Here is a 26,944-nt window from a genome sequence, read left to right as displayed (position 1 = left end):
GTCCCGCCCCCTCACACGGCCCACACCCGCCCTTCCAGGCCCCACCTCTTCACTGCCCACCCCACCTCGATGGGCCCCGCCCTCATCCAGCTAGGACCCCGCCCCCTTCCTCTGCTCACTCCCACCCCTCGAATCCCTCCTTCTTCCCCGCTGCCTGCGCACTTGAACCGCCTCGGCTCAGGACGCGCGCCCTTGACCGAGCCGGGCCTTCCTCCTTGTACCACGCTGTACGCTCCCCCGCCTGACGACTCCCTCCAAATGGGCAGCCCTCCCACAGGCCCACGGGTCGTGTTGGGGTGGCGGGTGCTCGGAAGGGGCAGTGGCCTCGCGCACTCACCGGGGCCCTGGGCCAGGGCGCGCTCCACTTCGTTGCACGCAGGCCCCGCGCACAGCTCCCGGGCGAGCGGGCTGCGCGCGCTGACATTGTAGAAGCGCGTGGCCTCGAAGGCTGCGGGACCAAGAGAAAAGGGTGACCAGGTGATGGATGACAGGGTGAGGGACCGAGCTGGGGTTGCGGGTGGCGGACGTGGGCCTACCAGGCTCATAGTAGTCGTACACCAAGATGGGCAGCGCCGACGTCCTGCCCACGACGTGCTCCCGGAGCGCCCGGAACTGCACGCACGTCAAACACCGGCTGGGGATCTGCAGGGGCAGCGGGCAGGCTCAGGCTTGGCTGGGCCCACTAGGGCTGGAGACTGAGCTTCGGCCTCTGTGCTCTATGATGCCCCAAAGTGTGAATGCAGAACTGGTTGATTGCGGGGTGCCCCGGAGGCGTGAAACAGAAACCCGATCTTATTTCGATTTTGTGGGTCCTTCCACCCACGTGGGAAGGGTCTCAGCTGGTCTTTCATCTCCCACACTCACCATGCCAGATGCCCTTCCTCCCTGTGTGTGTGTGTGTGTGTGTGTACATTCACAGTCTTGCAATTGTGCAAGACAGGGTGCAACCACTGTCTGTAGAACTTTTCCATCTAGAAAAATGGTACAGATGAACCTGTTTGCAGGCAGGAATAGAGATGCAGACGTAGAGAATGGACATGCAGACACAGAGCAGGAAGAGGAGGGCTGGACGGATTGGGAAAACAGGACTGACATAAACACACCACCATGTCTACAGCAGATACTAGTGGGAGGCTCAGCTCAGTGCTCTGTAGTGACCTAGAGCGGTGGGATGGGGGGCGAGGTGGGAGGGAGGTCCATGAGGGAGGGGATATATGTATACATGCAGCTGATTTACTCCCTTGTACAGCAGAAACCAACACAGTTATCCTCCAGAAAAAAAGAATAAAAGAAACGGGATCCCCATTTGCACCCACTGCTTATCCCCCCAACCCTGGAAACCACCAATCTGCTTTCTGTCTGTTCAACTCAGCGTGTTTTTGAGACTCAGAAAGTCAGTGCTTCATTCTGATGCCTGGATACTATTCCACACCCCTCCTAACTTTTTCCACCAAAGCGAGCTGGCTGAGGCACAGAGCAGGCAGCCGTGCCAACTCCTCATGGATTGACTCTTCTGGTTTCTTTTTCTTGGTATGAGAACATTGCCAGAACCATTAACAGGCCATGGCAGCTATGCCCTCGCCAATGCGGCTGCTGTGGAGGCCTCTGCCCACCGCTACCCCAGCCCGCAGTACCTCATCAAAGTAGAAGAGCACTCTGCGGCCAGCCAGCTCGTACCTCTTCAGTGCCACGTGCTTGTCAAGGAGCAGCTGGCAAGGAAGCCAGAGTCAGGATATGCCCAGCCCCTCTGACCCCAATACTCTCGTCCTCTGATCTCCAAGGGCCCAAGGTGGGCTGGACCCATGAGGAGCCGAGGCCCCAGAGGCTGAGGAGTTTGCCCACAGGCATCCAGCAAGTCCCCATGGTCTAGGCCAAGGAGGTGGCAGCCAACACGCCTGAGAGGGCATTCAAGGCTGGGTATCACTGTCCTGAGTGCCTGCCTCCACTTCCCTGCCACAGTCTCCCCTGATCAAGTCTCAGTCCCAGGCCAAGGCCCCAAGGCACCCACTGAGCCCTGCCACCTGCTCCTGCTTCACCTGCACCATTCACCCCCAACCCCTATCCAGCGTGCTCCACCCTCCCCACATGGCTGACCTCCTTGGCAAGGCTGCTTCCCCTCTTGGTGACCATCTCCCCCACATGCAAAATGGGGCTGGTCTCTCTTTAAGCGGACGGTGCTGGCAAGTCTCTGGAAGCACTCCCCGGCACCCCATGTCATCCCCAAAGTGTAAACATCCTCAGTCGCATGGGTAACAGCACAGATGGCCTAGTGAGCGACACCTTCTGGCGGAAAGACCCAACCCCTCCCCACCTGCCCCTCCGCAGATGGCCAGTCTCAGAGCACCAACTTTGCCAGGAGAAAGTAAGGCAAAAACAAAAGCACAACCCCACTTTATGAAGGGCTAGGAATCTGCAACCATGGCAGGTCCACAGACCCTGTCCGGCCCCTGCCCACCAGCGCCCCCTCACCTGCTCCAGGCTCTCGATGTCCGCCCGGAACCCTGACAGTAGGGGCACCTCCAGGACCGCCATGTTGGAGGACCCTGCATGCAGCCACCTGTCGATGAAAGGAGACAAAGAGGGGCCCTTGAACTCAAGCCCCTCAGTGGAATTCATGGTCTGCTCTGTCCCTACAGCCCTCTAGCCTGCCCCGGGTCTGGCTGCACAGACACCCTTGGGGGGGTCACTGGTCATTCCATTTCATAGCTGAAAGACTTAAACCATATGGAAAAGGCTTTGCCAAGTCTTCTTGGCCTGACCCAGGTCAACCCTAAAGGAAATCAACCCTGAATATTCATTGGAAGGACTGATGCTGAAGCTGAAGCTCCAATACTTTGGCCACTGATGCGAAGAGCCAACTCATTGGAAAAGACCCTGATGCTGGGAAAGATTAAGGGCAAGAGGAGAAGTGGGTGACAGAGGTTGAGATGGTTGGATGGCATCACCGACTCAACGGACATGAGTTTCAGCAAACTCTGGGGGGGATCGACTGGGTGGCGCGGTGGTAAATATTCTCCCTGCCAGTGCAGGAGACGCAGGAGGTATGGGTTTGATCCCTGGGTCAGGAAAATCCCCTCAAGAAGGGAATATCAACCCGCTCCAGTATTCTTTCCTGGACAATCCCATGGACAGAGAAGCCTGGTGGGCTACAATCCACAGGGTCACAAAGAGTCAGACATGACTGAGTGAACGACAACCATCATGTGCCTCCCGTGTGGGAAACGGCTCTGTGGGGCCAAGGGAGCCCAGGCTGCTCGCCAGTGCCAGCCCCGTTTCCCCTTCTGTGACGTGGGGGAGGTGGTGGGTAAATACTGCCTCTAGGGCCTGCCTCGTGCCAGGCCCTCCCTGTGCTGGGTACTGGTGACAGGGAGGCTGGTATTCAGTGAGGGCCCTGCAGACCGTGGGCACAAGGGGACGGGATGACCAGAGCCCCTGGGATGGGCAGAGCAGGCTTCTGTGGAGGTGGGGCCTAAGAGATGCCATACCCAGCTGGCACACGGTTAGTTTCTTCCCATCTGAGAAAGGAACAGAGGTGTCCCCAGAGGACGTGCCAGGGCCAGTCCAGCTGCTTCTTGTTCCTCCACCCAATTGGATGGTGGTCACAGCCCTGCTGAACGGTACCACCCCAAGTCTCACTGCTAACCAGAAATGGTTCAGGGACCCGCTACTCTGGGGCTTGGGCCCAGTTGGGCTTGTTCTTCAGAACGTCCCAAATTGGGGGTGGCCTTGGGCACGTGAGGGTTAAGGGTTAAGGTTAAGGAAGGTGCCTGGGCAGCTCTGATGGGTTTCAGCTTCATGGCTACCAACCACCTTTGGGTTCCCCCATCATTGCCATGGCAATGAGCATCCTTTGTGGGCAGCTGCGTGCACTCCCACCTCCTGAGGACCCTCAGTGAACTGGTTCTAGGGTCACACCTGGGGCGGGTGGGTCATGGAAGGGCCACAAACAGCCGTCCCTCCCAGCCCCACCTGCCACTGGAGTCTGCTGCACCCATTCAGAAGCACTTCCATTTATTTCACTCATTTCAGAAATCATCTGTAGTGTAAGCCTTTGATTGCAAAGGGATCCATTTCAAAGACATTCATCTTGAATAAAGATATTGACAGCTACTAACACAACAACCAATAAGGAAACAGGCTGCCCCCACCCATGAATATCTCTCTTTCAGAGCCCTGGGTAGGGACTTCCCTGATGGTTCAATGGTCAAGACTCTGCGCTTCCAACTGCAGGGGGCACAGGTTTGATCCCTGGTCAGGGAGCTAAGACTCTGCATGCAGTATGTGGGATGACCAAAATAAAATAGCCCTGGGTTATTTAAATAACTGACTACTTGGGTCACCCTGCCTTCCCCTTCCTGCACCTCAATTACCGTTCTTATATTATAAATTCACCAATAGTGAACCCACAAAACCCTAGGCACACCCCTCCCCTCAGATTTCAATAAAGGTAGAACCGCAGTTCCATAACTTCTCTCTCTCTCTCTACCGGTGACCTCACTGGGTGACCCCCAGGAGGGTCAAGTACCCTCCAGGACCTGTGAGTAAGAAATCTTGTCCTTCATAGCTTCCTGATGGGTGTTGCTGAGGTGTGTCTTGTAATCAGAATAAGGAGCACGGGGGCTGGTCAGCCACAACTTTGGCTCTAGTCGGGAAACATCTATGGGGCCAGGTAAGTCCCCCAGACGTTCCTAGCTGAGAGCATCACTCTACAGAACATCACCCAGGCGGGGTGCCAGCCAGCGGGGCAGGACGCCTTACCTGGTGCACACCTCCAGGGTCACCTGGTACTCCTGCTGGTGCTGGTCAGCTGCTGGGTCATCATCATCAGCTGAGGAGGCAGGTGAGGGGGGTCGCTGCTGCTCAGCCTCAGGCTCCTGGAGGTTCACAAGCAGCTGGAAGGATGGCTTGGCCACCGGGTCGGGCACATTGTAGGTGACATCAATCTGGGAGATGGGGGAGGACAGAGGCTTAGGGGCCGTGGGGGTGGAGAGGGGAAAGACAGGGGCAGGAGAAGGTGGGGGACAGCTAGAGCGATGAGGTCAGGGATACTGGAGACAGTCCTGGGCATGGTTGTCATTCCCTTTAACCCTGATGGTGTAGGTACAACCATCATCCCATTCTTCCATGCTTCAAGCCCAGGTGTGTCTGCAAACCGGGCTCCCTCTCCTGTTAACTACTGTGTTGTCTGGGCTCCATTTTTCAGATGGAGAAGTTGAGGCTACAGGGTTCTCCTGGCTGACTTGCCCTCTGACCATTGGCCAAAGCTCAGGCAACCAGTCTCTCCCAATCAGAATACAACTAAATCCTGAGCCTGCTGACTAAGGGGCCTCAGGGAGGGCCAGGCTGAGTCCAGGCTGGGCATCTACATTCAGACTTGGCTGAGAGAATAACCTTGAGCCACCAGGCAAGTCCCACGGTGGAGGGTGGAGCACAGGGTCAGAGACCACCAAAATGAGAATCAGATGCGGTTTCACCCAAGGGGACACACTGCCATCTACCTTGGGTTCTGCCTTGGGCAGGGGTGGTGTGGTTTAGTCACTCAGTCGTGTCCGACTCTTTTGCTAGCCCGTGGACTGTAGCGTGCCAGGCTCCTCTGTCCATGGGATCCTCCAGGCAACAATACTGGAGTGGGTTGCCATTTCCTTCTCCAGAGTGGGTGACATCTCAGGGGGCTGACAGGCTGTCTCAGGGTGGTTCTCACACACACAGCCACCCCACCCAGCCTGGCCAGGTACTGAGCCTCCAGCGTCCCCTGGGAGCACTCCCCTTTCCCCGAAGCCTCACCTGCATCAGACAGCAGCCTTCACCCCTGGCGCTCACAAACAGCCCCGTGGGGAGGCTGGGGATCTGGGGAGAGAAGAGGCTACGGTTCCCCTCCGCCCACCTGCAGACACACAGGGACAGACAGGCAGCGAGGAGGGGCTGCTCTCGCTGCCCTGCCCCCAGCCCTGGTCATGGGAACACGTACCGCGGCCATCTGCAGAAGCTTCTGGTTGCCCCTGTGCAGCTCGAAGGTCTCCTGGTAGTCCAAGTTGGTGGAGGCCAGGGAGACGGTGAGGTTGACGCCGCCCGCATAGGACAAGATGGCGTACTCTGCCAAGGCCTGCAGAGCCACGCAGGTGTCCTGGGGACAGAGCGGGAGACCGAAGTCAGCCCCAGAAGGTGCCTCCACCTGTGCCAGAGGTCTGGCCCAAACTGGGGGTTCCATGGACCCTCACTGAGGCCAGGGACTCATGTGGCTGGAACGGAGAGCAGATCTGGTGTAGACACCCACAGAGTTGGGGACCCCAGGAAGCTGGGGGGCATCTCCACAGAAGGAGGGGCTGGTCCCTATCCCAGAGCCTGCCGCCTCCATCCCTCAGCCCCATCCTCCCATCCTCTCTTGGACTTCGTGCTCCCAGAGGTGCAGGTAAGGAGCCGTCCTAAGACTAGAAGCACTGGGTAACTTCCTAGAGGGCTCTGAGTCCCGAGTCTAGGCCACCCAGACCTGAGCCCTCCCTTTGGCTCTGCCTGGCGCACCTGAGTAGAAGAGAAGCCCCCGAGGGCGTTTCGCTGCTGGGACAGCCACTTCACCACAGGCAGGGCGGTGGCCACGTCTCCCAGGAGGGTGTAGGTCAGCAGGGCATAAGCTGTCATTTCCACCTCGGCCGAGACCACTGCAGTGGAAGAGACCGGCTGGGACCCAGGACCCAGTGCCCAAAGCAGGCACTGGGGGTGGGGTGGCCCATACCTGTCTGATAGACCCCGTCACTGAAGCTTAGGAATGCATCCTTGTCCACATCCCGGGAACCCGTCAAGCTCCAGTGGGTCACCCCATCTGCAAGGCCAGAACAGATCAAGGCTGGACCCCAGTGGAAGAGGGCACCAGGGAAAGATGGCGGAGACAGTAAGGGCCTTGGGGCTACATCTCAGATCTGCAACTACAGGGTCAAATCCAGCCCCTCCTGCACCCCTGGTTGCTGCTGCTGCTCAGTCACTTCAGTTGCATCCGACTCTTTGCAACTCCATGGACTGTGGCCCACCAGCCTCCTCTGTGTATGGGATTCTCCAGGCAAGAACATTGGAGTGGGTTCCCATGCTCTCCTCCAGGGGATCTTCCTGACCCAGGGATTGAACCCACATCTCCTGCGTCTCTGGCACTACAGGCAGATACTTTACCACTGAGCCCACAGAGGAAGCCCTGGCAGACATTACCAATCCATGGCTGCTTTTCTGAACCCTCAACAGACATCACTAATCAATGGCTACTCTTCTGCATCCCTGGCAGACATCCTTAATCAATGGTCTCCCTTCTGGCTGGGGCCCTGATGCAGGCCCGGGGGGTTATCCTCCCTTGGGGCCCAGGAAGTCACTCCCTATTTCCAAAGACACCAAGGATTCTAAGCTCATATGAAGTATAAAAAGCCCTCAAAACACAGAAAAATCAGCCCTCCCAGCCTCAGATCTTGAGCATTTAGTTCTAAATTGACACCATCATTCAACTGGGTGGTTTTAGAATTTTGCTTTTGAAATATTTTTTTCCTTCTTCTTAAGCAGAGAAGGTGATGGAAGCTTGATTCCAGTGCAGCTGCTGGGGAAGGCCAAGGGGCAGGGGGAGGGGACCGATTTTGGAGACATTCCAAGAAGTCACGGCTTGGTGACTGGGGCTCCCCAAACACAATGGGGAATCACTTTGTAGTTGAGGAGATGGACACCACCAGAGGAAAGAGGCTTTCTGAGGCTCACCCAGCAATGGGGGGCAGGGTGGGGTCTGGCTGCAGCCCTCCCCTGCCTCCCAGCACTCTGCCTCAGGATGGTTTCTAGGAAGTCTGGGGGATCTTCTACCAGGGATCCCTGAGCACTCTTCCGCCCATTGGGGGCTGGGGTAGCATCCTTTGTTTCATTAGGGAAGAAAATGATGCTCAGGCTCAAGCCACCTTATCAAATGAAGTCATTAGTAGATGCGATAATGAGTAAGTAATAAATAAGGGCTTCCCTGATGGTTCAGACAATAAAGAATCAGTCTGCAATGCAGGAGACCCAGGTTTGATCCCTGGGTCAAGAAGATCCCCTGAAGAAGAGAAAGGCAACCCACTCCAGCATTTTTGCCTGGAGAATCCCATGGACAGAGGAGCCTGGCGGGATACATTCCATGAGGTAGCAAAGAGTCGGACACGCCTGAGAGACTAACACACACACCAGGACTTCCCTGGTGGCACAGTGGTAAAGAATCTGCCTCCCAAAGCCAGAGATGCAGGTTCAGTCTCTGTGTGGGGAAGACCCCTGTAAAAGGAAATGGTAAGCCACCCCAGTAGTCTTGCCAGGGAAATCCCCTGGACAGAGGAGCCTGGTGGGTGACAGCCCATGGGTTAGCAAAAGAGTCAGACACGACTTAGCAACTAAACAACAACAAATAAATGAGTAAACAAAACAGAGTGAGCCAAGGACGCCTCCTTAGTTTCAAGCACGTGTCCATGAGCTGCTTCCTGTGTCTGCTGGGCTGGTGGGCAAGGGCACCTACCCTGGGTGATAGCCAGGCTGCGGAGTTTTCGCAGAGCGGCAGGGGCTGCAGGGCTGCGGAGCAGGGTCAGCGCGTAGGCGGTCAGGGCACTGCTGTAGGGGTCCGTAACCAGGGATGCGCTGGACTCCAGGAAGTGTCTGGCTTTGGTAATGGCACCCCTCTCCTCCTGCAGGGTGGGGTGGGAGTAGGGTGGGAAGTGGAGCTCTGGGAGGCTGCTCAGCCTTCACCATGCAGACCACCCTCCCGAAAGTCCCAGGGGCATGCCTGGGAAACCACTGGATGGCTTGCAGCCCCTCACTTTGTATACTTCTGGTGCATGATTGCCTACAGCCCCGGCTTTCAAAACCCCCCATTCCCTTTCTTTTATTAATATGGTGGTGCCAACGTTTTCCAAATGAAGTCTGAGCATAACCATTCAACTCAGAGACACTCAGGAGGAAGCAGGGAGAGCCCTGGCTGCCCTGCCCCATACCACACCATCACCAGGCTGGCTTCTAAGACCTCCCAGCTCAGGCCCACCTCATCCTCCAAGCCTCACCTCAATTGTCACCCCCTCCAAGAAGCCCACCAACCCTGATCATGCTCTTGCCCCACAGTGTGAGTGGTTGGAGGACAGAAACCAAGTTCATTGTCCAGTGATGGCCTTAGTTCAGAGAAGCTGCCCAGTAATATAGGTTAAATGGAAAAATGAGTGAGTCAAAACATTCATGAATTTAAGGACTTCCCTGGTGGTCCAGTGGCTGAGACTCCGCGTTCCCAATGCAGGGGGCCCGGGTTCAATCCCTGGTCAGGGAACTAGGGCCCATGCTGCAGCTAAGAGTTTGCATGCAGCAGTTAAAGATCCCAAAGGCTGCAAAGAGGACTGAAGATCCTGTGTGCCACAAACTAAGACCCAGAGCAGCCAAATAAATGAGTAAATACTGTTTGTTTGTTTTAAAGTAGACATTTCTTGTCTTGTGGACCTGGAGGCCAGAAGTCTGAGATCAATGTGTTGGCAAGGTCGGTTCCTTCTGAGGGCCACGAGCAGAGGATTGGCCGCAGGCCTCTCTCCTGGCCATCTCCTCCCTGTATCTCCACGGCGTCTTCCTTCTGTGAGGGTCTCTGTGCCCTAATGTCCTCCTTTTCCCAGGATGCTAGGCATATTGGATCAGTACCCACCCTAAAGTCCGCATTTCAACACGACTACCTCTATAAAGGCCTTGTCTGCAAACACAACCACATTCTGGAGTCTTGGGCTGGATCTGTAGCTCCCCTTCACAGATTTGTATCTTGAAGTCTTAACCCCCAGTGGTTGCGGGGGGGGGGGGGGTAGCAGGGGACAGGCTGGTGCTTTGGGAGATTATTAGGTTTAGATGAGACCAAGAGAGTGGAGCTTCCCTGGTAGCTCAGCTGGTAAAGAATCCACCTGCAGTGCAGGACACCCCAGTTCAATTCCTGGGTCAGGAAGAATACCCACTCCAGCATTCTTGCCTGGAGATTTCCATGGACTAACACACACACGCAAGAGAGTGGCGCCCCTATAATCAGTTAGACTGCTTATAAAGGAGACCACAGTGGTCTCTCTCTCTGTCCTTCTCTCCCCTCAACCCCATCCCACCTCTCTTCATGGTGAGACACCAAGAAAAGGCCATGTGAAGACACAGAGAGAAGAGATGACTGACTCCAAGTCAGGAAGAGACCCCTCATTAACAATGGAACTGAAAAAAAAAGACTGAATCAACCAGAACACTGACCTTGGACTTTCCAGTCTCTAGAACCATCAGAAATAAATGTCTTCTCTAGGACATAGAAGCAATCTAAATGTCCACTTATAGAGGAACGGATAAAGGAGATGTGGTACATATATACAATGGAATATCACTCAGCCTTAAAAAGGAACAAAAGTGTGCCATCTGCAGACAAGTGGATTTACCTAGAGACTGTCACACAAAGTGGGGTAAGTCAGAAAGACAAAAGCAAATACTGTACGTTAACACATATATGTGGAGTCTAGAAAAACGGTGCAGATGAACCTATTTGCAAAGCAGAAACAGAGACACAGTGTAGAGGACAAATGAACAGACACCAAGGAGAAAAAGGGGGATGAATTGGGAGGCTGGGATTGACATATACACACTATTATGTATAAAACATAACTAATGAGAACCTACTATACAGCACAGGGAACTCTACTCAATGCTCTGATGACCTAAGTGGTAAGGGAATTCAAAAAAGAGGGGATATATGTACATGTGGGTTTCCCAGTTGGCGCTAGTGGTAAAGAACCGACCTGCCAATGCAGGAGATGTGGGTTCGATCCCTGGGTCACGAAGATCCCCTGGAGGAGGGCATGGCAACCCACTCCAGTACTCTTGCCTGGAGAATCCCATGAACAGAGGAGCCTGGCGGCCTACAGTCCACGGGGTTGCAAAGACTCAGACACAACGGAAGCGACTTAGCCCATATGCATATGTGTATGTATAGCTGACTCACTTTGCTGTTCAGTAGAAACTAACGCAGCACGGTAAAGCAACTACACTCCAATACAAACTTTTAAAAAAGAAATAAAGGTCTGTGGTTTAAGGCCCTGGTCTGTGGTATTTTGTGACAGCAGCCTGAGCTGACTTAGGGGGTTGGGGTTTTGGGCAACCCAATTCAACCTCTTAACACATGGCAAGTGAGGGGCCCTCTGGGCAAAGCATGTGGAACATGGAGGGTCTTAGGTCACAGCAAACTCTAAACACAGCAGTTGCAAATCTGCATTGTGAAGTGGAAAGATCTGAGAAGCACCACAAATCATAATTCATCATCAGAGCTTTTAGCATTGGCACAGATGTGAGGAATGGTGGAATCCCTAGCCTGGCGGCTGAGATCTGTCTATCCTGGGAGCTCCCTCTGCAGGGGACATGCCACTCCCACTTGGGACAGCCTCACAAAAGTGACACAAGCCTTGGGTTCCTTGGGACATCTAAGCCCTGCTGGGTCCAGTACTAACTGTCCCCAAAGGTTCTAGACCTTTCTCCCCCGAAGCATTCATAAGTTAAAAAAAATTTTTTTTTAATTTTTTGGCTGCACTGCACGACATGTGGGATCTTAGTTCCCAACCAAGGATCAAACCCAAGACCCTGCATTGGGAGCACGGAGTCTTTAACTACAGGACTGCCAGGGAAGTCCCATCCAACATTTTGTATCAGGCTTCCTAAAGTCAGCCCACAGGTCACTGTCCAGGATAATGACTGAGCCTCAAATGATTCTCCAAATGGGAGCTGGGGGCTATGGACAGTCCTGGGAAGGCTTGAACTCAGGGACACATGCATGCCCCTCATGACTACTGCCAGAATCTCTCATGCATCTGCTTAGGTCACAAGAAGTGGTAAGGTCACAAGAAGTGCTTAGGTCACAAGAACTGTGACCATTGGAAAGCATGAAAATGTCCCATTAATGAACAGAAGGAGGACAGCAAGGAAGAAATAGAAGCTGAAGATGGCCAGAAGATGGCCAGCCTGGCTGGCAAGGGGAAACTGCTCACTCGCTCCTCCAGCCCAGCATCTCCCGGGCCCCGTGCACTTACCTCCGAGGCTGGGTCCACTTCCAAGAGCGCAGCCACCACGTAGGCTGTCAGTGGGACTGTGCCGTGGATCCCACCCTGTAAGAGGATTTGTGGGTCTCACCCCAACCAGAGGGGACAGCCTCCCAACCCCACTGGCCGCAGACAAACCCGGGGAGCAAGCAGCACAAGGCCAGGGCTCCCGGAGGAGGCTGAGAAGCTGCTGACCTGAATGTCCTTGTTCAGAATCCTGCCCACTGCCGGGAAGGAGCCATCTGCCTGCTGCTGCTGGACAATCCAGTCCTTGGCGGCCTCCAGCTCCAGAGGGTCGATGAAGATGAAGCTGCGAGCCTGGGCGAAGGACTTGAGGACAAAGGCTGTGAGCCTGAAACAGGATGGAGTACAGGCTGAGAGAGCTGAGACAGCAAGGGCCGGGCTGTCCCAAAACAAAGTCACCTCCCATGTGCCCCTTGAGGGACTGTGGTACACTCCCCACTTCACCCAAGACTCTGCTTCCTTCTCTGTAAGACACGAGGGCCCAGTCTGCCCTGTTGTGAGCACTTGATGGAAGTGTGTGGGCACCCAGCAGGGCCTGATGATACAGCCTATCTTCCCTGTTAACTCCCTCCCACCTGGGAAGCACCTTTTTCTGAGCCTGTCAAGTCCCCTACCACCACCATGTGTGAAAGACCTTCCTTGTTGCGCCTCCATAACCATTTCCCAAGAGATCCTCAGTTTTGCTGAGAGATCCCAGGGAAAACCAGCAACCAGGTACCCTGGACACTTGGGCTCCTCTGTAGCCCTGGTCAGCCACAGCCATGAACATTCCAGTCCCCAGGTCTGCAAATAGCTTTGGAATGGGCACATGAGGTGATGCCCGGAGCAGCTGCAGCCATTTTGCTACCACAAGAAGAGCAGCCACTGTGCTGAGGAGGTCCACAGGGACCAAGGGAAAGAACCAGGGGCCCAAGTGCATTGTCAGGCTGCCAGGCTGGCCAGTCCCGGAGACTTCTCAGCTCTGCGGTGTGAACTCATGTTCAGAATTCCTTTTTCAGTCATTTTTATGTTGTTTGCAGCTGAAAACATCCCACAAACCCATTCAGTCACTCAGTTACCCAGGTCCTGAATGCAGAGTGCTCCTACTTCCTTTCTTTACAGGATGAAGTCTTACTTGTTGTCCTCTCAGTATTCATTGAGAAGTCTTCTCAATGTTCAACCCAGGGGTGTCTTCTCAGAGGAAGCCTCCCAGCACTTCCACTAGCATTCAGCACCTCCACTCTTGGATGAGCTGGTTGCTTCTAGACTCCCAGGCCCTCCCTCTGTGTATACCCTCATCTCTGCAGCCTGTCCCTTGCTCGCCCCATCCCCCATCCCAGCTGTTGCTAGTGCACCCTGAATGGGAGATGATGGGGCTGGGGGATGAATGAATGAAAAAAAAAATGAACTCGGAAGAACCACCGGATGGAAACCAGGGAGCCAAGAGGGACAAACAGCAGAACTGTTAGCAAGGGAAATGCCCCAACTCAAGATGAAAGAGTAATCCATCCTCTTCAAAATCGACTGGTTCCCCTACTCCACACCCATCAGGACGGCTACTGTAACACAAAAACAAAACAGCAGAAGACAGCCAGTACTGGTGAGGATGCAGGGAAACTGGAGCCCTTGCGCACTGCTGGTGGGAATAGAAAATAGTACAGCCACTGCGGAAAACAATACAGTGATCCCTAAAATAAAATGGAACATAGAATTGTCATGTTGTTGTTGTTGTCAAGTCACTATTTGATGTTTGCTTCTTTTGTGACCTCAAGGACTGCAGCCCACCAGGCTCCTCCTCTAGACAAGAATACTGGAGTGGGTAGCCATTTCCTTCTCCAGGGAATCTTCCTGATCCAGGGATCGAACTGGTGTCTCCTGCACTGGTAGGTAGTTTCTTTACCACTGAGCCACCAGAGAAGCCCTTAGAATTATCATATGATCTGGCAATTCCACTTCTGGGCATATATCCCAAAGAAATGAAAGCAGGGTCCCAAAGAGATATCTGCACACCCATGCTTGTAGAAGTGTTATTCACAACAGCCAAACTGTAAAAGCAACCCGGTGTCCACTGACAGATAAATGAACAAGAAAATGTGGTACTGAGGTAGGATGCAGATGGGCCCCTGGGCTGAGCAGTTGCAGTCTGTTAGATTGAGTAAATTGGAGCTTGTTTTCTCCTGACATTTCAAGGAAAAAAATCAATGGTAGGAGCTGAGCCCTGCTGGAGTAAGAAGATAAGAAGATCACATCTCTCATTCTTGAGGTCAGGAAGTCCTCCCTAGCTGCACATGCATGAAACAGCTCCTAGGGGGTCATAAAGGGAGGAGGCACTAACCCATAGCCTCTGCTCCGTCGGGCTTCCAGAGACCTCCTCACTGGAATCCACTGTGGTTAAAAGATTCACGTGCGTATCAGGAAGGGCCCTGGGTCAGGACAGATGTGGGAAATGAAGCATGACTGGCCACAGGAAAACAAAAGCCCAGAAAAACTACCTCTGTGTAAGTGACTTAAATCACTTCTCTGGCACACTTCCCATCAAGGAGCATGCCCGCATCGTTCTCTGGGTGTGTATTTCTGCTTTGGTTCTGCTCTAAATAAACTGCTTCTTTGTTCTCTTTGCACATACTGTGGCTCCAATAAACTATGCCTGCTTTACAGACTCTCTTTGTGGGGTTCTTTCTCCAAAGAAGATGAGGACTGAGGTCCTCTTACCTGCCAACATCAGTATATCCATACAATAGAACATTATTCAGCCTTGAAAAGGAAAGAAATCCTGAAAAATGCTTACATATGGATGAACATTGATAACATGATGCTAAGTGGGATAAGCCAATCACAAAAAGGCAGGTACTGTATGATTTCATTTCTATGAGGCACTTAGAGTAGCCAGAATCAGAGACAGGAAGTAGGATGGGGCTTCCAGGGTCTGCAGGGGGAGGCAAGAATGGGGGGGTTAGCGTTTAATAGGTATCAGTTCAGTTACACAGTTGAGTCTGACTCTTTGCGACCCCATGGACTGCAGCACGCCACCCTTGCCTGTCCATCACCAACTCCCGGAGCTTGCTCAAAACTCATGTCCATCAAGTCGGTGATGCCATCCAACCATCTTGTCCTCTGTCGTCCCCTTCTCCTCCTGCCGTCAATCTTTCCCAGCATCAGGGTCTTTTCCAGTGAGTCAGTTCTTCGTATCAGGTGGCCAAAGTATTGGAGCTTCAGCTCCAATTAGTCCCTCCAATGAATATTCAGGACTGATTTCCTTTAGGATGGACTTGTTGGATCTCCTTGCAGTCCAAGGGACTCTCAAGAGTCTTCTCCAACACCACAGTTGAAAAGCATCAATTCTTTGGTGCTCAGCTTTCTTTATGGTCCAACCCTCACATCCATACATGACCACTGGAAAACCACAGCTTTGACTAGATGGACCTTTGTCAGCAAAATAATGTCTGTTTTTTAATGTGCGGTGTAGGTTGGTCATAGCTTTTCTTTCAAGGAGCAAGTGTCTTTTAATTTCATGGATGCAGTCACCATCTGCAATGATTTTGTAGCCCAAGAAAATAAAGTCTGTCACCGTTTCCATTGTATCCCCATCTATTTGCCATGAAGTGATGGGAACTGGATGTCATAATCTTAGTTTTTTGAATGTTGAGTTTTAATAGGTATGCTGCTGCTGCTGCTGCTAAGTCGCTTCAGTTGTGTCCGACTCTGTGCAACCCCATAGACGGCAGCCCATTAGGCTCCACTGTCCCTGGGATTCTCCAGGCAAGAACACTGGAGTGGGTTGCCATTTCCTTCTCCAATGCAGGAAAGTGAAAAGTGAAAGTGAAGTCGCTCAGTCATGTCCGACTCTTCACGACCCCACGGACTGCAGCCTACCAGGCTCCTCCGTCCATGGGAGTTTCCAGGCAAGAGTAGTGGAGTGGGGTGCCATTAATAGGTATAGAGTTTCAGATTTACAAGATGAAATGAATTATGAGGATGGATGGTGGTAACAGCTGCACAATAATACGAATGTATTTAATACCACTGAACTGCACACTTAAAATGGTTAAAATGGTAAATTTTATGTTATGTATACATATTTTAACACAATAAAAAAAAAAAAGAAAAAGAAAATCAAGTGACTCCAAGGTCTGTTTCTGCAAATTGTCAGAATCTGAAATATTAACCTTAAAATGTACCCCAAGCCTACGAACCAGCTTGTCTTGGTCACTTTCTTCCCCAGATACCCCAAATCCATCCTCTTCCTTATATTCCAGGCCCCTGTGTCAGCCTGGCACCTCATGGCTCCCACCGCCCCCACCAGCCCGACCCTGTCCCATCACATGCTCTGTACACAGCAGCCAGAAGGACAGTTCAAACACTGCAGGATCCAGATGGAACTTAGTTGCCTCTGCGCTGGCAACTGTGAAATTCCCGCATTCTGCTACACTGTTCTCTTTACTTTTCCATTTTAAATCACCAACAGGGATAAATAAACTGTGGTGCATTCTCACGACTGAATCTTATTCAGTAATAAAAAGAAACGAGCTATCAAGCCAGGATAAGACATGGAGAAAATTTAAGTGCATATTCCTTAGTGAAAGAAGCAATCTGAAAAGGGCTGCATGCTCTGTGATTCCAGCTCTGTGACATTCTGGAAAAGGCAGAACTACAGGACTAGAAAAAGGACCAGCGGTGGCCAGGGGCTGGGGGTAGGGAGGGACGACTATGCAGAGCCCGTGGGGTTTTTAGGGCAGAAAACTGTTCTGTATGATACCTTAAAGGTGGGCAGGTGACAGTGTACATTTGTCCAAACCCATAAACCATGCGACACAAAGGGTGAGCCCTAATGCAAACAGACCTCCGTTAACAACAATGTAGCAATACTGGTCCATCGATTACAACAAATGTACGTCATTAATGCAAGACGTTAATACTGGGGGAAAACTGCATCGAGGGAAGATGGACTGCATGGGAACTCATTCTATCTGCTAAAAGTTTTCTATGAATCCAGAACTGTCCTAACCAATTAAGTTTATTCATTCAATATGCACATAGCCCAGCATGACTCAGGTTACAGCCATGCTTTGCACCAAGCCCTCTTGCTCCCTCCAGAATAAAACCCAAACTCCTCTCCTGCTCAGTCTGGCCCTGGCAGCCTCTCCTCCCTCGTGGCAGGCCACTTTCCTACTGGCCTGTGCTGCCAGCCACACTGGTCCCCTTCTCTGGCTCAAACTTGTCAGGGCTGCCTCAGGGCCTTTGCACAGGCTGTTCACACTGCCTGGAATCCTCTCCCCTTGGATTTTCATACAGCTGTCCCTCATCTCCTTTGGAAAACCTTTCTTGACCACCCCATACAATTGTGTACCTCATCATACACTATCCCCTCAACAAGTTTTATTTGCTTTATAGATATGAGAAATTATATACTTGACATAGTAGCTTTAAAATATATCCACAAATGCCTTGCTTCTTCTCCTTTCAAGCAGTGGAATAGTGTAGGCTGTACCGAGTGACTGGATTCTAAAGACTAGAATCTGGTGGGGGTGACAGTATGACTCAGGAAATCAGCTGATAAAAGGCATGTGGCACTCTCCTTACTTTCTCTCTTTGATTTTCATTCCAGGGGAAGTCAGCTGCCATGCTGTAAGGACATGAAGCAGCCCTATGGAATGGTCTTCAGTGAGAAACTCAGGCCCCCTGTCCACAGTCGTGGAAGACGACCAACTTGGAAACAAATGCTCCAGCCCTAGTCAAGCCTTTCGACGATGGCAGCCCCAGCCAATACCATGACTGCAACCTTGGGAGGGATCACGAGCCAGCAGTGCCAGGTAACCCACGTCTGAATTCCTGACCCACAAAACTGAGACAATAAATGTTTGTTGTCTTAAATGGCTGTGTTTTGGAGGTAACTTGTTACACAGCAGTAGCTAACTATTACATCTCATGAAGGGTCTCTCTTTCTCTCTTGGAGGCAGGGACCATGCCTTTCTTGTTCCCTTGGAACTAGAACAATAGCCTGGCAAATATTAAACATTTGAATGAACAAACGAATAAATGAATGAATGTACATTGGATGCACAGGCCCTGAGTTTAAAGGAAGCTGGACTGGATCCTGGACTTCCCACCCAAGTATTTAGGCGGTGCTGGTTTAGTTGCTAAGTCATGTCCAACTCATGCAACCCCATGGACTGTAACCTGCTGGGCTCCTCTAACCATGAGATTCTCCAGGCAAGAATACTGGAGTGGGTTGCTATTTCCTTCTCCAGAGGATCTTCCCAACCCAGGAATCAAACCCAGGTCTCCTGAATTGCAGGCAGATTCTTTACTGACTGAGCTATGAGGGAAGCCCTAAGTGTTTAGGGAGTGGTGCTAACAAGGCATCCATCCCAGTGGGTACCTGGCACTGTAATGAGCATGCCTTCACCCTTATCCCACTGTCTCTTAGATCCTGGTCTTGAGACGGATGTGTGGTGAGGAAACAGGTTCAGAAAACTTGAACAGCTGGTCTAAGGTCACACAGTTCACACAAGACTGAGACTGGGTTTGCTCAGCTCCAGGGTGGATGTCCCGTGGATTGCTGTTGCCAATGTCCTGTGCATCCTGCAACTTTGATCTGTGAGGAGGTTTTACAAGGCCAAGGAGGAGAGGCAAACTGCTGGGTGTCACGTTTCCATGACCACAGCAGAATTCATCTTCTCTTGTTCAGTGTGTGTGTGAACTGTGGGAAGGCGTTCACAGATCACAGCTCACTATTTCTGACTGGTGGAGGCCTCTTGGAACTGTCGGGACTTGGCCAGCTTTCAGAGAGTGACTCAATGACTTTAGCCATCCCCGAGAGTGGGTGGGGGCCTCTGCTTGCTAGAGCATGACTGTGGCTTTGCCTTAAGCGCTGTCAGCAAGGCAGGGTCCTGGGACAGAAATGGGGCAGACTTCTGGGGACTGGGGAGCTGAGCAGGTCACCAAGGCTGGGCCCCTCTGGAGCCAAGTGAGTGACTCTGCACTGCAGTGCGGGCTCAGCCAGCTGTGCCCCTGGCCCTGGGCTGCTGCTGTGCAGTGGACACTGTTGATTTAAGGACAAGACACTTTCATGCCCACAGGCGCTGCAGGTGCCACCCAGGTGTGACACTGAGAAGAAGGCCCCACTAGAAACAGGAAGTTGGGGGTACCCTACTTCCTCAGTAAGCCCCAAAGTGGATGAGGCAAATCCCTGATGATGCCAAGAACTCCTACGGAATAAGACATAGGTGTATGCAGGTCCTCCCTGCCCTGGCTGACCCTGAAAGCCAGAGGAAGCCACTCACAAGGGAAATCTGACCCCAGAATGCTCCTCCTGAACTCTCCAACCCAGCCTCAAGGCAGTGGTCTGGCCTCTCCCAGTCCACCCCCTCCTGCTCAGGGTCACCCCATTCCTGGGTCCAGTGGCCTCTGAGGAGGCTCAGAGAACCCAGGACTCATCCACAAGGGGCCAGAGAGCAGGGGTTTCAGTTCCTGGGCACCGAGGCAACAACAACAGCAGGAGTAACAGTAACAGCCACTGCTTCCAGCTCCACCACACGCAGGCCAGGCAGAACTCCCCCATCCAAACCAAACCTCTAAACCCCAGGGGCTAGGACCATGGCTGTCTCCATATTCCACACAGACTCCCAGCACCCTGAAGGGAAAGTGAAGTGAAAGTCTCTCAGCCGTGTCTGACTCTTTGCAACCCCATGGACTATAGAGTCCATGGAATTCTCCAGGCCAGAATACTGGAGTGGGTAGCTTTTCCCTTCTGCAGGGGAACTTCCCAACCCGGGGATCAAACCCAGGCATATTCTTTACCAGCTGAGCCACAAGGGAAGCCCATCACCCTAGGGACTAAGAAATCGCATATTTCCTGCCATATCGGTAAACAAGGATGTCACAGGCATCAGCCACTGCAGCCCTCCCAGTGTGAGCTGGTGAGCCCTGAGGGAACTCAGGAAGGAGAAGAACAGGGACCATCTAGCAGCCATCAGACTGTAGCCACTCCCTACGGTGAGCCCCGAGGAAAGAAAGCTCAGGATGTGGGAACACAGGATGCTGGCGGTGGCCCCAGGTAGCTGTGGTGAAAGAAACTGTCTCAGTGAGCCCAGGTTCTTGTATCTTCCCACACACAGAAAAGCACTAAATTCCTTAACTTGGGTTATTTGGTTTTCTTTAATTAGTAATAATCTTTTGATGTTCAGACACCTGCCCTTTGTTACAAAACTTCTATGTAAAACCTGGCTCCTCCCCTTGCCTCCATGGAGCAGTTCTCTCCCAGGCCTGAAGTCCTAAAAGTTTCTGCCAAATAAAACATAACTCTCAACCTTTAGGTTGCATGTACTTTGTCAGTCGACAGGATCAAGCCCCAGGGGTCCTGGCTATGCTGTGCTGGATGTGAGGCTGTGGCTTCACGTGGGGGAACTTCAGTAGCCGTGCCCGGGGCATGAGGACTCACCACATACTCCCCGACTCGTCCCGCTCTCCAAAAGCACTATAGGAGCCGTCCTGGTGCTTGTAGGTCAACTGTCTCTGGTAGCCTGCGGGGCAAGAGGGGACAGCACCCTGGTGAATGGCTGGCTGGCCAACATTCTACCCCGGGACCCCCAAACTAATACTACACCCACATGGGGGGGTCCCTGAAACTGCCCCATGCCCACATCTGAGGTCCTTGAAACTGTCTCACAACACTGCTGGGGTCCTTGAAACTCTCCCACGTACACAGCTGGAGAGATTGAAACCTCTACTTTATTCCTCTTTTGTTTCTTGATATCACCCCTTTATGACTCCTGGTAACACACTGGCCTTCAGCCATGCCTGGTGGGGTGGGATGGTGAAATGCATTATCTCCAGGCAGGGCCCTTGGCCACACACCGTCACCCACCCCAGGGCCTGAAGAGGTTGTTGCTCTATCCCCTGGAGCCAGAGCTTGGTTTGCTCAGATCAGCAGGGGATTGAGGAGGACAAGAAGGCAGAAAGTCAGGGGGGCCGGGGCCTCCAAAAGAGGGCCAGGCAGTTGGTCTTATTGTGAGGGCAGCAAGGGGCATGAGAGGAGGGGGTGAGGGGGCAGAGGTAGTGGGTGGATTGCCAGGTCAGGAGAGGAAGCAGACACTGGGGAGGTGGGGACAGTCTAGGCGACCATGACCACGGGCTTGGACTGGGGGTGGCGATGGGCAGGGAGGGGTTCTGCAATATAGTCAGAGCTACCTTAACTGAACAAGATGTGAAGGAAAAAAGGAAGAATGCAGAGGCTGCTAAATGCAGCGGCCTGACCAGCAGGACGCACCGATCTATGTCCATGGAGCCCGGGGAAGAGGGAGCAGGAGCTCACACCGGGGTAGATAGTATTCCCCCCAGTCACGTCCACCTGGAACCTCAAAATGTGACCTTATGGGGAATGAGGGTCTGTACAGATGGAATTACATTTCTGAATCAGGCTGGGCCCTAAACCCAATGACTGGTGTCCTCAGAGAAGAAATGACACAGACTTGGAAGGGCTTGTGACGATGGAGGCAGAGGGTGATGTGTGAGCGGGCGTCACCAGAATCCCGCCAGAACAAAGTCCTGGGATAGTCGCTCCCCCAGAGCCTCCTGACAGAGTCAACATTGTTGACACCTTGATTTTAGTCCTCCAGCCTCCTGAATCATGAGGGAACTGAGATGTGGAATATTTCCTGCTGTATCAGTAACAAGGATGCCGCGGTTGCCAGCCACTGCAGACCTCTAATATGAGCTGGTGAGCCCTGGGGGCACTCAGGAAGGAGAACACTTGCCATCTAGATCCAGTCTACCGTCAGAATGCCACTGCTCCCTGCAGTGAGCCCCAAGGGAGCTCGGGATGTGCAAAACAGGATACTGGCCCCAAAGAGTGGAGGTGCACGTCAAAGGAATGATTTCCGTGAGCCCAAACTCTTGCATCGTCCCATACAGAAAAAAGCGCTAAATTCCTTAACTTAGAATATCTGGTTTACTTTACCAATAACCTTTTGATGTTCAGACTAGCCGCCTTTGTTGTAAAACTTCTATGTAACCTGGTGCCTCCCCTCTAGGAGCTGCTCTCTCAGGATTACTGGAGATGCTGTCTCCTGGGCCTGAAGTCCTAAAAATTCCCACCAAGTAAAACATAACTCTCAACTTTAAGGCTGTGAATACTTTTCAAGTGGACAGAATAAAGTCCTGTGGATCTACCCAACTCAGTTTGCGGTACTTTGTTATGGCAGCCCAAGGGAACTAACACCAGAGATTTGGAGGAAAACCAGGGGGTGGGGGTCGATTTGGGGCTTGTTGAGTCTGAAAGCTGTTGGGCACCAGATCTGGCTGTCTGGCTAGAGGGGAGGTCCAGGCTGCCACTCACCCCGATAGGTCATCACACTCTGGATGGCGGTCAAGGACCTGAGTCCGGATGGGTTCACTGAGGTGTGCCTGGCCTTGGGAGGCCAGGGCTCACCCACATCCTAGACTTCCACAGCCTGCCAACTTGAGCCCTGCCCCTCCCCCTCCACCATGGACCAAGCAGACTTAAGGTTCCGGGTAGTCTGTGGTCAGCCTTCACAAAGCCGGACCTTCAGCCCACGGCAACCTCTGACTTCTCTTTCCATCCGAGAGTTGCACGTTTATTTTAGTTTTTTGGCTGTGGCCCGTACAGCATGTGGGATCTTAGTTCCCCAACCAGGGATTGAACCCATGCCCCTGCAGTGGAAGTGCTCAGCCTTCTGGGCCACCAGGGAAGTCCCTCAGAGAGCTATACATTCTTCAGCGTAAGTTTTTCCTTTCTCATCCATGAGGACAGATGGTTCTAGATCATCAGGACTGCCTTTGGAACATAATAACGGGGAACCACCACAGGCCAGGAGACAGGGACTCCAGATTTGTCTTAGGAATTGAGATTTTCACATGCCTCTGTTTCCCCATCTCACAGGGGCCAGCATCATCTGAGCCAGGCATTCTTGAATCCTTTTCGGTAAATGTCCGTGATCGTGACGGTGGTTTCTCGTCTCTCTCTGGCTTGGGTCTAGTGCCCTGCCTGCCCCTTGTGCCCCAGTCCAGAGGAGCCTGGGGTCTGAGAAGCCCCCGCAACTGGCCCCTGTGAGGTCTTGGGCGCCTCTTCACTCCCAGGAAGGAATGATGCTAAAGCTGAAACTCCAGTACTTTGGCCACCTCATGCGAAGAGTTGACTCACTGGAAAAGACTCTGATGCTGGGAGGGATTGGGGGCAAGAGGAGAAGGGGATGACAGAGGATGAGATGGCTGGATGGCATCACTGACTCGATGGACATGAGTCTCAGTGAACTCCGGGAGTTGGTGAGGGACAGGGAGGCCTGGCGTGCTGCGATTCATGGGGTCGCAAAGAGTCGGACATGACTGAGCGACTGATCTGATCTGATCTGATCACTCCCAGGAGGCTCACTTTGCTCATCTGGGAAACGAGGACCATTAGCACGGGGGCTGCAAGGAGGGAAACTCAGGGCAGCGTGGATGGAGCTGCACATGCCTGGCACGAGGCAGATGCCAGCTTCAGAGCTAGGTTCAGCCTCCTCCATGCTTTCCTTTCACGTTGGCTCCAGTGTAAGGCTAGAAGCAGAGCCCAGGAGGCCCCAGAATTTGGGTATCAACTGACTAACTCCCTTGTTATCTGGGAAGGAGCAGGTCCTACCCAGGGACACAGAATGGGAATCTCTGACAGAGCTGGGACCCCATCTCCAGCCTCCCTCCTTCCCCTCCTTGCGAGGCTCAGATGTGCAGAGGGTAATTCAGGGCCCTCCGAGGCCCTGTACCCCACCCCCAAACAGGACTGTGCCTTGCCCTAAGGACTTGATTCATGGCAATGGAAGATGTCCAGTGCTGTGTTGTTTATCTATGAAGATGCTCACTGTTGTGTTATTTATCTGTGAAGATGCCCAGTGCTGTGTTATTCATTTCTAAAGAAGTTCAATAGGGCTTTGTTTATTTCTGAAGTTCAGTACTGGTGGTTTACTTCTGAAGATGTTCAATGCTGCATTATTTAGGGGGAAAAAACTGGAAATAAAACACATAAATAAATAAAACTGGAAATAAGAGGAGAGTTCAGTATGTTGTGTTCCATCGATGCATGTGACAAAAAAAACAATGTAGCCTCCCAAAGTGATTACAAACTGAACCCATCCTAAGACCCAACGGTTTCACCCCACAGAAATCTGGATGAGTTTTCACCAAGTATGCAAAGAGGACAATTACCAACAGTTCTGTTCTAAAAGCCCTGAATTGCAAATTGCTCCAAAGCCCATCTGCAGACACGCCCACTGCTGTCTCCACACAGTAATGGAGGTGAATAGACAACTGCTGCCCAAAGCCCAGTGGATGAATCTTACGCACACAGGACAGGGTTGGGGGGAGGCATGCCACAGGAAGCTGTGCTATGAGACACCAAGAATGGCAAAGCTAACCTGTGCTCCTGGAGGGTAGAGGGGTCAACACAGAGCATGATGGGAAGCTTATAGGGATTTCTTTTCTTTCCCCAAATGTTTTTATAATGCTATTATATTGCCCTGGTTGTTCAGAAAAATTTACATTTTCAGAAGATGCTGTTCCTCTCCCCATGGCTGATTACCAGCAATCAGATCGGTTTCCTAACAGGTGCAGAGGCCAGGCTCCGACTGACAGGGGCCAGATCAGGCCACCCAGATTGGCCTCTTTCAACGTCTTTGCCTTCTTCCCCATCCTCTGCACGTGGCATGCGGGCTGCGCCCCGTGCGACCGAGGCTACTGCACCCCAGTACCTTGTACCAGGTGGTCGGTGGTCTCCCTCTCCACCTCAGGGCTGAGCTGCCGGGTTTTCTGGAGATACTTCAAGACAAAGACATTAGGTGCGAAATGAATCATATTCTGCTCTCCGCAGCCGAAGGGAAGCCGGAGGAGGTTGCTGAGATGGTTCAGAGTTGGCCCCATGACGTCTCCTGGTGAGAAGGAAGAGGAAGAATGGGCTGAGGACTGGCCTCATTCAATGCCCTGGCATTGTTCTAGGGACAACTTTCCTCAGAGGGAGCCCACCCATGGCCCAATACCAGCATCCCATTATCTGACTGCCAGTGCTGCCCTTGGAGACTGGGAGGCATCCATGCCCATCCAGCCTGCTTGATCGCTTGGCCTTGGTGGGCACTTGCAGGCCCTACCTTACATGCTTCCCTCCATGTTCTTTAGTTGTAACTCAGGTGTTCTTTCTACCTTTTCATTATGTTATTATTAGTAAATGCTTTTTCCTTTCTAGATTTCTAAATAGGTGCAATTGAGACTATACATTTTCCTCTTAGAACAACTTTGGCTGCATCCCACAAACGTTAAGATGTCAATCCAGTCATTTGACTCCCTTCTACATATTTTTTTCTAACTTCCAATATGAAATGTGGTTTTCTATTTAACCATGAGTATTGGGGTTTTTCATACAGTTTTCTTATACGTGTGGTATTGTTGGTGTGTTTTTGAAAGTTCTTTTCTCCTGTTATTTCTGACTTACTGTGCTCTCATCCCTTCTGTACTCTGCCTCCCTCTCCCTGGCCTTTATGCCCCCAAATACTGCTGATACACTTTCTGGACTCCCTGCTGACTGCACCTCCCTTCCTCTGCCCCCCTGAGGCTGCTGCTGCTCCTGCAGCCTCCTCCTGTGGCGGGGCCTGGCTGGCTACTTTCTCGCCGCCTTTCTCTGGGCTTTCCAGTTCTTCTTACACTTCCATCCTGCTGCGCTGACGGCACTGGCTGGCACAGAGTTACCTGCCTGCATCTCCCCTCCATCCCTGCCCGTCTGTCTTCTCCCCTATACCCATCACCTCAAGCTGGGCCATCATCCCCAAGGCCACATCTGAATTGATTTCATGCTTCAGAAATCATAAACTCCAGCAATCATCCGATTTGGTGACAACCACCAACCTGCCCCAGGCCCCAGGGCTTCCATTCTCTGACGTCACAGAGACCCAAGACCCCTCCTTCGTGTCTGTGTGCCTCTTCCTGGCCTTTTACGCCCTCTCCACCCTTCCAACATCCAGCACTAGATGGATCACACAGTCCCCAGTTTCTACTCCTGTGCCTGGGCTACAGGAGACAATCCAGTGCTCAAGAAGTCCCTGGCCACAGCCTCTTATCCCTGCTCAGTAAGCTCTCTAAGCATTTGAAATGGTCCCGCCCCTCTCACCTGGACCCCCAGAGCCCCTACCCACCACCCCGTACCTGGCTAACTTCACCTGGTCTTTCAGCCTGCTTGTATATCACCCCAGACACATTGCCCTCATGAAGTTCACACACCCCTTGGGGTCACCCCACAGAGGGCAAGGACCCGTCTCCTCAGCCAGACTTGAGCCCCCAAAGGGCAGGCTTGGGGTCACCTCTGAGTCTGGCCCCAGCACAGAGAAGGCACTGGAAGTTGCTTGCCGGTCAGGTGAGTGGGTGTCTGGCCAAAGGCCCCAAAGGCACGTGCCCCCAGCAAAACCCAGAATGAAAATGAACCGGAAGTGACACTTGCCCCCATCCTCCCCAAGCCAGGCTGCCGGGCAGACACACCTATGATGGAGGCGGCGGCACGCTCAGACCCGGGGATGGCGCTGTGCGGGACCCCCAGGGTGAAGGCTTCGCTGTAGCTCTCATCTGCTTCCACCTTCCTCCAGATTCGGAACTCGCCCACGGAACCCCAGCCAGTGGAGAAACCGATGAACTGGACCTCTGGCGGTTTGGGGAGGGTCCAGGCCATGATGACAGATTCATTGGATGGCTCTGGACCATGGCCAACCTGGAAAAAGAGGCCAAGGCTGCTGGGTGCTGGCAGGAAGCTGGGTTCAGACATGGTCAGAGGCCTTGGCCACATTCATGGGGGTGGGGGGGCATTCTCAAGGCATCAGCAATGAGAGAAACTAGAAACCACGCTGTTCACTGAACAC

The 26,944-nt window shown here is 52.7% G+C and overlaps 1 protein-coding gene across 3 annotated transcripts in view; it reads right to left on the bottom strand.

The window, feature by feature from the left end:
• Positions 1-26,944, bottom strand: part of CPAMD8 (C3 and PZP like alpha-2-macroglobulin domain containing 8) — a 99,547-nt gene that overhangs the window by 6,625 nt on the left and 65,978 nt on the right. For 2 of the 3 annotated variants that reach the window (XR_015166530.1, XM_086408601.1), the window contains exons 25-39: positions 26,571-26,796; positions 24,800-24,976; positions 20,503-20,584; positions 12,255-12,411; positions 12,051-12,125; positions 8,501-8,666; positions 6,731-6,817; positions 6,520-6,656; positions 5,969-6,124; positions 5,785-5,847; positions 4,759-4,943; positions 2,470-2,557; positions 1,635-1,709; positions 537-642; positions 338-448 (exon numbers count right to left, since the gene is read on the bottom strand). Coding sequence is in view for 2 of the 3 variants with exons in the window: in XM_086408601.1 (XP_086264727.1) it covers positions 338-448; positions 537-642; positions 1,635-1,709; positions 2,470-2,557; positions 4,759-4,943; positions 5,785-5,847; positions 5,969-6,124; positions 6,520-6,656; positions 6,731-6,817; positions 8,501-8,666; positions 12,051-12,125; positions 12,255-12,411; positions 20,503-20,584; positions 24,800-24,976; positions 26,571-26,796 (1,891 nt within the window). In the remaining variant the exon portion in view is untranslated. The remainder of the gene's footprint in view (positions 1-337; positions 449-536; positions 643-1,634; positions 1,710-2,469; positions 2,558-4,758; positions 4,944-5,784; positions 5,848-5,968; positions 6,125-6,519; positions 6,657-6,730; positions 6,818-8,500; positions 8,667-12,050; positions 12,126-12,254; positions 12,412-20,502; positions 20,585-24,799; positions 24,977-26,570; positions 26,797-26,944) is intronic. The other variant, XM_086408602.1, reaches the window with a different exon arrangement.

Source organism: Bos grunniens, chromosome 7 (assembly GCF_055505025.1).
Source record: "Bos grunniens cultivar Pamir isolate PY7600 chromosome 7, Bosgru_T2T1.0, whole genome shotgun sequence".
Lineage (NCBI taxonomy): Eukaryota > Metazoa > Chordata > Mammalia > Artiodactyla > Bovidae > Bos > Bos grunniens.
The sequence above is the reverse complement of the archived record's forward strand: the minus strand, read 5'-3'. Positions and strand labels throughout refer to the sequence as shown.